Source organism: Solanum tuberosum, unplaced genomic scaffold, assembly GCF_000226075.1.
Source record: "Solanum tuberosum cultivar DM 1-3 516 R44 unplaced genomic scaffold, SolTub_3.0 scf00010, whole genome shotgun sequence".
In the NCBI taxonomy this organism is placed as follows: Eukaryota; Viridiplantae; Streptophyta; class Magnoliopsida; order Solanales; family Solanaceae; genus Solanum; species Solanum tuberosum.
The window spans coordinates 345445-355910 of NW_006238936.1; the positions used below are offsets into that span (position 1 = coordinate 345445).

Genomic DNA, 10466 nt, shown 5'->3' on the forward strand with positions numbered 1-10466 from the left:
TTTCGCTGATGTGGCATGGGAAGTGCAGTACACATACATTCAGAGCGTGAGAGACCATTTTTTTTTCTTCAAAAAATCTCTTTCTTCTTCCTTAATTAAACATAATTACTTCCACCACCATTTCCACCGCTACTGCCGCCACCATCCACCCTTCTCTTTTCTCTCGTATCGTCAGCCACCTCACTCTCTCCCTCACCACTACCATATTCATCTGGAAAGCAACACTACCATTTTCAAGAATTAAAAATTTTAACGTGAAATTGAGTTTCCTCCGGCACCAAGCCCACAAACGAGATAAAAAGAAGCAAATGGAAGTGGGTTCAACTACAAACAACTTAATTTCGAAATTCCTTTTTTTAAAAATAAGTATTTTTTTCTTCTAAAAATAACTTAATTCCTTCATTAACGGTTTAATTTCTTTCCGCAACAAAGACGAGCAAAGGGATGAAAATACAAAAATTGAAGAAGCGTTGATTTCAAACAAACAAAACAATTTTAGAATTCCTTTTCTAGTGTTGAAAATTTTCTCCACTGAAACATCTCAATTTCACCATTAATGGTTTCTTTCAACTTCCTTTAGAAATTGAGAAGATTAAAAAAAGGATAAAAATGAAGAAATCGAAGAAGGATATGTAGTTTACTATTTCAATTTTTTTTTCTTTAAAATCAAATCTAGAAAAAAAAGGAAAATTTGAACAAAGAGGCATGATGGTGGATCAAAAGAGGCTAAAGGTCCACGGTTGGGCAAGACCTTTTCCCCTTTTTTTTAATTGTAATTTTTAATAAATATTTTGGCTCAAAGTGCCATATGTACGTTATTCATTCGTCAAATTGCCACATCAATGCGAGTGTATTACACACCTCTTATACTTTTAGTTATTTGTCAAAAAAGTGTTCAAATGGTTTAAATTCAAGCTGGTGTAGGTGTTCAATAGGTATAAGGTTAGATTGAAGTGTCTAAGTGAAATATGCAGACAATTTTGAGTGGGTATGAATGACTTAAGCCTATGAATAATGAAAATTGAAAAGCAAAATTAGTACAAGATGAATCCAATAAAAAACAGCCCAACCCAGATCCAAGAAAAGGACCCATCCGTATATATATATATACTTTTATATTCCTTACCAACTCCTCCCACTTCATGCCACGTGTCAATGACCAAATTCAGAAAAACATTGAATTAATACTCTCTTTATTCGTATAAGAAAAAAAAGAATATTCATTTTGTTCTTGGGTTTGTGATTTTGTCTCCTGAAGAAGAAGAAGAATTAATTATGCAGCTGTTAAATGCAGTGGAAATTGCTAGAATGACTATGAGGGCACCTAATTCTTTAGGTGCAGAAATTGCATTTGGGACTGTTACATGGTTTGTATATGCTGGGATCTCATGTTTCTTGGTACTATTTGCTGGAATTATGTCTGGTTTAACATTGGGTCTTATGTCTTTGGGGCTTGTTGAACTTGAGATCCTTCAACGTAGTGGAACCCCTCTTGAGAAAAAACAAGCAGGTTTTCATTTCATTTTAGTTCTTGATAATTCTTGTGTAAATAAAGATTGGATTTTTATGAACTTTATTAGTGTATCTATGTTTGTTTGAGCTATTTGAGCTTGTATTTGAAATGGGTCTGATTAGAATGTACTGGATAATATGGAATTGATGTATTTTTGATTGATTGATTTGGCTGATAGGAATACATCTATGGTAGGGGAATTTAGTGTTTGCAGTAATTTTGGAAGGGTTTAAACTTTTGAACATTGTGGAATGGATATAGTGTTTGGGATTGAAGCATTAGGGAAACAATAGTTGATTGATTGATCAATGATCAGGACTACACCTATGCTAGGGAAGATTACTTGTAGTTTTGATGGTTTTTACTTTTCAAGAATGGTTTGAATTTTCATTTAATTCTTCATAATTCTTGTAAATAAAGATTGCTTTTTTATGAACTTTATTAGTATATCTATATTTGTTTGAGTTATTTGAGCTCGTATTTGAAATGGGTCTGAATAGAATGTACTGAATTATATAGAATTGATGTGTATTTGATTGATTGATTTGGCTGATAGGAATACATCTATGGTAGGGAAAAGTTGTGTTTGTAGTAATTTTTGAAGTGCTTTTAACCTTTGAACATTGTGGAATGGATATAGAGTTTGGGATTGAAGTATTAGAAAAAAAAATAGTTGATTGATTGATCAAAACTACACCTATGTTAGGGAAGATTGGTTTTGTACTAGTAGTTTTGATGGTTTTTACTTTTCAAGAAAGGCATAGTCTTGAATAGGTTCTCTATTTGAGTTGAGTTTGAGTTTTCTTTGACCGAATTCCAAAAGGGTTCTCTATTTTGGAGGATAGACGTAATTATTGACGCTACTTCAGACATCTCCTTGTGTGTGTTGAGATCAGATGGTTGTGAAGCTCCATAATGCTTTTCATCATTCTGTATCGTGATGATTAATCATTGGTAGACTATCAAATTCATTGGATTTATTTTTTCTGGATTGTGATTTGAGTATCATTAGTAGTCTGTCAGTTGTGTTGATCCTTCGAAAAATGATGGTGCTTTTACCTTAAGGGGCTTACATGTTATTGGGGAATGGTCATGATGTCTGCTCTCTTCAATACTTCTCTGTGTACGTGTGTGTTAAAGATTGAAATCATATGTTTGTGAAGCTCAAGAATTCTTGTTTTCATTATATTGAAACGGATATTCTTAACAGACTTAAATGATAATTGGCTTTGAAAATTTTGATGGCTGTGTGAAATGAATGATGTTTGTTACTGGTATATTAAAGTGATTTTGGAGCTTAGGCCTTTATTAGTTGAGATATTGAAGGGTGATACAAGTTGAAGTGAACCAGTCATTTCTGGAATAAATTATCATTCCAACTCTTACTTTAAAATAGGACTGATTAAAAGATATATAATTATCTCTGGATAATGTATATACAGGAACACCTTATAACTGTCTCTGTTATTTTGAGTTGTTGCTTCCTTTTTGGAGGAAATTTCACTCATGGATATTTCTCATATTCACTGATTTCTATCTTTTCAGCTACAATATTTCCTGTTGTTCAGAAGCAACACCAGCTTCTTGTGACCCTTCTTCTATGCAACGCTGCTTCGATGGAGGTAATAACCCTGATATCTGGCTTTTTGATTCAGTCTAGGATGCCTGCAGTTAGATTTACAAAATGTGAAACAAAAACAAGAAGAGGAAGTTGGGTATGGGGAAGGTGAGTGGAGGAGGTGAGCAGGAGAAAATGCAACAGCTAATAAACATTTTATTTGTTAAATTGGAATGATTGTCGTCCATATAAAATTGATGAAGTTTTTAGGCACTGACCTGGTTTTTGAATGCGGGGTTGTGCAAGTGAAGAGATATAATGATGGACTTGAAACTAACCAGATGCACTTTCATGGCCCAGCTAAAGTAAAGCGGGTGCGGAAAATCTGAAGTAGACACAGTTCTTGAAGCAAACTAATGAATTAAATGAGAGAATAGGGATTTACCTGTTCAAGAAAAAATGATTGATGAAAGTAAATCAAATGTGGAGAAAATATTAATGTCTTTTTGTAATTTATTTACTTGTAGAAGTATGTACTTTGTAATGAAGTGAGGTGATAAGGATCTTTACTTTTTTTTTTCTTTTTCATTCTTTGAATTTCAGGCACTACCTATATACCTGGACAAAATTTTCAACCAATATGTGGCCATTATACTATCAGTAACTTTTGTTTTGGCATTTGGAGAGGTAATATTTACTGCTTGGCCTCAACTAGTATCTTAATATTAAAGAGCTATACGTGATGCTGTGATGCTCCTGCTATTCTTTGGTTTCAGGTTATTCCTCAAGCCATATGCACCAGATATGGACTTGCCGTAGGTGCAAGCCTTGTCTGGCTTGTTCGTGTTCTGATGGTTCTATGCTACCCAATTGCTTACCCTATAGGAAAGGTAACTACTACAGTCTTTGAGCAATTGCTTCAAAGATATAGCTGGATGAGTACAACTTTTTTCCTTGAGATCATCGGAATCATCCAAAGAGAAGTGACAAGCCAAACAAATGCATTGACTTAAATTACTATCACTATAAGAACGCATCTGAAATGTTTAAAGGCTTTTCGAGTCATATGGCTATTGTTGGTTTGTTGCAAAGCTAAATGAATAAAAGAGGATTTATCCTCTAACCTGTTTAAATCATTTTGAGAGTGACACCAGTAATCTATTGCATCTCTAAGAAGTTGCTTAGGTTAATATAGATGTCCAACCCTAAAGTAACCAGGAATTGATCTTGATCCGACTGCATATGTTTATAATCTTGACATTGTTGTATATCCAACTATCTTTATGTGATTCTCATTTAGGGTTCTTTCTTGTAGAAATTAGTTTACCATTAAGATTAGATCTTGTGGAACTTATTGTGTTGATGGTGCTGATGTAGTTTTCCTATTCCTATTCAGTTAATTTTGACTAGATTTATGTTTTACCTGAATGTGGTACAAATGGAGCGAATGGATAATTAGGATTCTTCTAGTCGACCCATCTAGCTTGAGATTGACACGTAGTTGTTGTTTATGTTAATGTTATACGATTCTCATTTAGCGTTCTTGCTTGTAGAAATTAATTGACCATAAAGACGAGATCTCGCGGAACCATTGTGTTGATGTTACTGATGTTGTTTTCCTATTTTAGTGGACTTAATTTTGAATCTTTGGAATGAAATCCAGTTAGAAAAGGAAATCCAATTAGAGATAAGCTGTCCATGAGCATCATGGCATAGGTAAAAGGGAACAAAGAGGCAACTCTTTTTGTGTTGTGTTCCATACCTGAACGTAATACAAATGGAGCGAAATGGATAATGAGGATTCATATAGCTGGCCCATTAGCTTGAGGTTGACAAGTAGTTGTTTTTGTTGTCTATGTTGCGCGGACTCTTCGGAATCCCTGTTGCACCAGTGTCGTCACGACAAGGGTGTGAATGTGGATCCATACAAGATTGGGTTGACTTACCTTGGGTATTTTGACCACATTTTGTGACCGAGAGGATGAATTGATTGGGTATTTGGTTTGATATTTGGTTTTATGTCATATATATAGTTATATAAAGTATGGGAATGCTTCTCTTATGCAAGATAAGATAAGTGAGAAGCATTTGAATAAAAGATCCTGGACAACTGAATAGGATAAATTCAAATCATGTTTCTCACTTCTAGGAAATGCTTGCACTGAGCTTCTTTCTGCATTTGAACTTTGGAAAGAGCAGAAAGGACTTGTCTGAGGATGGCATTTGCATTTCCTTTTGGCTAATAAATGCTGGCATAGATTTGGTTAGATACTTGACTTGTTACTTGATTATATTTATGACATGCTGTGATATCAATGCCCAACAATATTTTGGAAGTGAAAAGAGATTTAGATAAAGGAGGCTTGAAACACGAAATGCCAACCCATATGATCTGGTTTTTTCATAGTCAATCTTCTAACATTCTATTTCAATGAATCCTTGTTCTTAAGCAAAGTCAAGCCAATCTTTTAAGATATTGATGGCATATGAAGTACTAAAGTCTAAAGCTGAATTTATTCTTCAGTGTCCTTGCACTTCAAAGTTGGCTAGTATTTTATCAATTGTCTTTTCTGTCTAGAGCTAGTGAAACATTTGTCTATGACATTCTTACTTCGTCATATAGTGGTCTTAATCAAGAAATGAAATCTATATCTTTCTCTACCTAGAACATATAACAACATAACATTTGTGCTTCTCTATGTTTTGTTATCCTAACTGCCAGTGAAGTTCTTAAGTGCTTCCAGATTAGGTTGCCAGTTCTCAGAAATGGTAGAACCTCTGACTTTATTTATGCTGGTTTGTCTTTCCAGATCCTGGACTGCGTGTTGGGACACAATGAAGTACTATTCAGACGTGCTCAGCTGAAAGCCCTTGTTTCTATTCACGGCCAAGAGGTTTGAATTGTATCTTGATTATCTGGAGTAATTTGAATGTCTAACCAGTTGTTACCAAACTACAAGTTCCCTTGGCATTTCATATACCATGATTCATTATTGAGAAATTTTTGCAGGCTGGCAAGGGAGGTGAACTTACACATGATGAGACAACAATCATTAGTGGAGCACTGGATTTGACTGAGAAGGTAATGTCTGTTTCTGACATATTCAAAAAGTCAGTATCTGAGATTTGTAGTTCAAGACTCCAACTCTTGACTTATTTAATCTTTATAGCCTATTATCCCCTTTTCTTGAGTGTGTGTGGGGGATGGGGGAGAGGAGTTGACCATAGAAGAAATACTCAGCAACTGATCCTTAACCGAATCAATATGTAGCGTCTTAAATCCTCTTGACTGTACTTTCTCTCTTTGTTAACCATGGTGGTGTAATGATCCTCTTCTCTTTTGTTCTATTCTTTTCTTCTTATGGATAGACTGCTGAGGAGGCAATGACGCCCATTGAGTCAACATTTTCATTGGATGTCAATTCAAAGCTGGACTGGTGAGTGTTGGGCAATTAGTCTACAATGCTCTTAACTTACAAACTTAGTTCTGTGTCATACTTCTCAGATAATGAACTTTCAAGGTATGGTATTTCATTGTCAGATGTATGCACTACAGTTTCCCTTTAATTTTATGTTGTCACAATAATGAATAGGTTTGCTTCTCATGATTAGTTGATTGTGGCTTACTTCATGAGAATCAAGCAACCAATAAGTAAATTTTCCTGTGCTACCCTCGAACACTTGAGCTGATGGTTAGCTTCTCAAAATAGGATTTGTTCTGCTATCAGTTTTAATGATTGAGAGTTAGCACAATGCTTCCATCTGTAATGCTTGGAAGTCAAAATTGAATAGTTTAATTGTGACATGGCATATATCTACTTCTCTGATCAGGCAATCCATGCATGCTTTAATTTCACTGCTTACATGTACCAAAAAAATGTTCAATGCTTACATGAAAGTGATTTTGGGGTTAATATGCCATTGCCATACTTATCAAGGCTTACTATCTTCATCATCTTTTCTCTTATTTTTGTTTCCCTTTGGGTGGGTGCTGCAACGGAAGTTAAATTAGAGGCTTAGAGGAGCTCTTGCTAATTGAACCTTAGGTGTTGACTTAAGATTATGTTCTTATTCTTCCAAAAAAAGAAAAGGAATACTCTTTTCCAATGAGTTGTGTAACCTCCATAGCTGTATGCAGTAGTTATGTCCTCATGCAAATGTTTATGCTTGCATTTGTTATTTCGGGATTCCTGAGAGGAATGTGACTAAGGATCTATGTTGCTCGGATATGGCTGTGGGCACTCGACAGGGGGGTGGATCTAGTAGTCAGATTCATCATCATCAAATCTTAGGTCTAGGGGAAACAGATAGGAGTATGGCTACGGGTGCTAAGTTACAACCAGTAAATGTATATTGTGACATGTACAAGTATGTATTTCGAGAATTAATTGAAGTTATTAAATTAAAGCTAATATGGTTAAATTCTTTGTAAGTACTTAAAATTTTATTCATAAGTTATCTCGTATGATAGCAAAATGTTCTAGTACTTTATGTAAACATATGGTGTAAACCCAAAATGGCACCAAACACCAAATCAGCCTATACTCTTGGCCATAGTATAGTAAAAGCACCCAAGTTAGGTTGACCAAATCCAGTGCGGGTCCCACCCACACCCAAATCGTGTCAGATCGACACGGGTGCGGTAAGGATTTTGAAGGATCTAGCTATGGATGCATTGTTGTTGAAGTGTTAGTCAAATATTCACGTTTACTTTTTAAAAATAAGAATATAGACTGAATGCATCTAGCCATAGGAGGAAGACAACATTGGATATGTTACAAGTGATTAAATCGCTTCTTTTTTCCCCATCATAGGGAGGCAATGGGAAAAGTTCTTGCTAGGGGTCATAGCAGAGTTCCTGTGTACTCAGGCAATCCAAAGAATATTATTGGTCTACTTCTGGTGAGTTTTGCATAACCTTCAAATCACGTTTCACTTGTAATCTTGCTACTCTTTGAAGTCATGATGATTTGGTACTTGAATAATGTTAGGTAAAAAGTCTTCTTACAGTGCGGCCGGAAACAGAGACGCCAGTTAGTTCTGTTTCAATTCGAAGAATTCCACGGTATTAATTTCTAGTTCTATACTTAAATGTGTTTTACAATTGTGACTTTTAAGCTCAAAATGTTGTTTGTCATACATCTTTCAGAGTTCCTGCTGATATGCCATTGTATGACATACTAAATGAGTTCCAAAAGGGTAGCAGTCATATGGCTGCAGTAGTGAAGATTAGAGGAAAAAGCAAAAAGCCTCCCTTGGTCATTGAGGAAGAGAATTCTCAGGATGTTGCAGTCACTGGTGAAAGTTCTCTGTTAACTATACCTCGCTTGAAAGCAAAGAATGATAAATCAGATAGTGTTGTTGTTGAGATTGAAAAAGTTACAGTACCAGCAGCAGTAACCTTACCGACATCTGGTGACTCACTGACAAATGCATCGATTCCCTCATCAGATGATATTGAGGATGGTGAAGTAATAGGTATTATCACATTGGAAGATGTATTTGAAGAACTTTTACAGGTATCTACTGGCATTCTTTTGTTTTCATACATCCTCTTCTGCATATCTAGATTAACAAGTGGTACTTACATTTTAAAACTGGTCATGGTGCAGGAGGAAATAGTAGACGAGACCGATGAATATGTTGACGTACATAGAAGGTGAAACAGATTTAGAGAACTTAGTTATATCTAATCAGTGTTATATGTATTGGAGAGGATATTCTAATTTCTAACATTGATTTTAACAGGATACGCGTGGCTGCTGCAGCAGTTGCTTCAGTTGTGGCACGAGCTCCATCAATTCGTAGATTAACAGCCCAAAAGGCAGCTGTAAGTCCACATATATTTTGTACAACTGTCCTGAAATATGACGAAACCTTCTTGAAAGTCGATGTTCACCATTTAAGATTTCTAAAATACATAACTAAGGTTGCAAGAAACTCGATTTGCATTTTGACATCAACTGATCGTAAATGACTACATGGAACATGAGCTTTATTGTGCACCTAATAATGCATCTAGTTCTGTCTATATCTTTCTTTTTCCTAATGTAGTTTGAGCTAAACATTTTCCTGATAATCGCGGATTTTTTAAATTTGATTCTTCAGGGAGGCCAAAATAAGGAAGGACATAGCCCCAAGAAGTCCAGTGAGGACTCTTCTACCTCAAGAAGAATACAAGGGAGTCTTAGAGAGCCTCTCCTTGAGAACAAGAGATAAATAGTAAGCTAAAGCTTCTCTATCTCAGTAATGTGTAAAACCAGAGTCTGCAAACGCCGAGGAAAGGAAAAAAAATGCTTGTGCAATTTGCACATATAATTTTGTGAGGATATACTTATTTATGTGAATACATGCCCACTGTATGATGATACATCTCAGATTCATTAATTTTATGGGAATAATATGATTTCCATGTTGCTTTGTAAAGACAAATTAATAGTAACTATGAATAAACCTCCCATTCTTGGCAAAAAAATAAGATGAAACTCTGAAGCTGGTTTCATGTTCCCTACTTTAAAAACTACAGTAGTGATAATACTGAGGCAAGAATGTGTATTCACTTAACCGCGGTTAAGTGATAACAAAGCATATAAAACATGTCATGTATTCATTGAGTTGATGTAAACACGAGATGTGAGTAAAGACCCTTTGAACTCTGCTTGATCATTTCCAAAGATTTATGGATTCAGAATTTAAATTCACTACATAAAAGTTGTCTTTTTTCTAAACTTCACAAAGACACTTGATTGTGCCAATAAAAACAAGAAGATGTCTGAATTACTAAAAAACTTACCAAAAGATATAACACAAAGTATGCTATATTGTTGTTTCTTCTTCATCAAAATGCTCAATCATATTATCATTCCAAAGAAGAAGAGTTACTAAACATCTCCAAATAATATAAATCCTTGTTCTTTGTTCTTGAATGTACTTACAACACCTTTGCCATGACCTAAACTTCAATTTTCTTGGCAATAATAAGTCCCTTGTCATCATGATCATGAAACTTGATAAAACTTTGGCTATTCAAGAAATGAATAAAGATTGTATTGTTTGATAGACAAGATATATAGTTTGAAAACACAATAAAAATATAAAAAAATTGTGTTAACTAATTGACAGATGTTGTTTGCTGATTGGTGAGTATGTGCTAGCCTGTAAAGGGACCTACTAAGTTTTTGGTAGAAGAATAAGCAGAGTGATCAGCTTGTCTCCCTGCCAAACTCCAAAAAAAAAGTAAGTGACTCAACCAAATTGTCACACTTATAAAAAAACTTGTGAATATATTTTTAAGATATGCTACTGTTTAATTATTCTCAACAACTATGATTTTTTACAGTTGAGAAGAGAATATATGGGAAGATAAGAATAAAATCGTTATAGTCGGTTTAAAAT

At 34.9% G+C, this 10466-nt stretch overlaps 1 protein-coding gene across 1 annotated transcript; it reads left to right on the forward strand.

The window, feature by feature from the left end:
- Positions 1–1119: 1119 nt before the first annotated feature.
- On the forward strand, positions 1120–9727 carry LOC102599740 (DUF21 domain-containing protein At4g14240-like). The gene is made up of 13 exons (XM_006339347.2): positions 1120–1510; positions 3059–3135; positions 3675–3758; positions 3848–3961; positions 5882–5965; positions 6082–6153; positions 6441–6508; positions 7886–7973; positions 8063–8136; positions 8221–8590; positions 8684–8730; positions 8820–8901; positions 9180–9727. Exons 1-13 carry the CDS (start codon positions 1276–1278, stop codon positions 9288–9290), a joined length of 1506 nt encoding a protein of 501 aa, XP_006339409.1. The 5' UTR covers positions 1120–1275; the 3' UTR covers positions 9291–9727.
- The last annotated feature ends 739 nt before the right edge of the window (positions 9728–10466 follow it).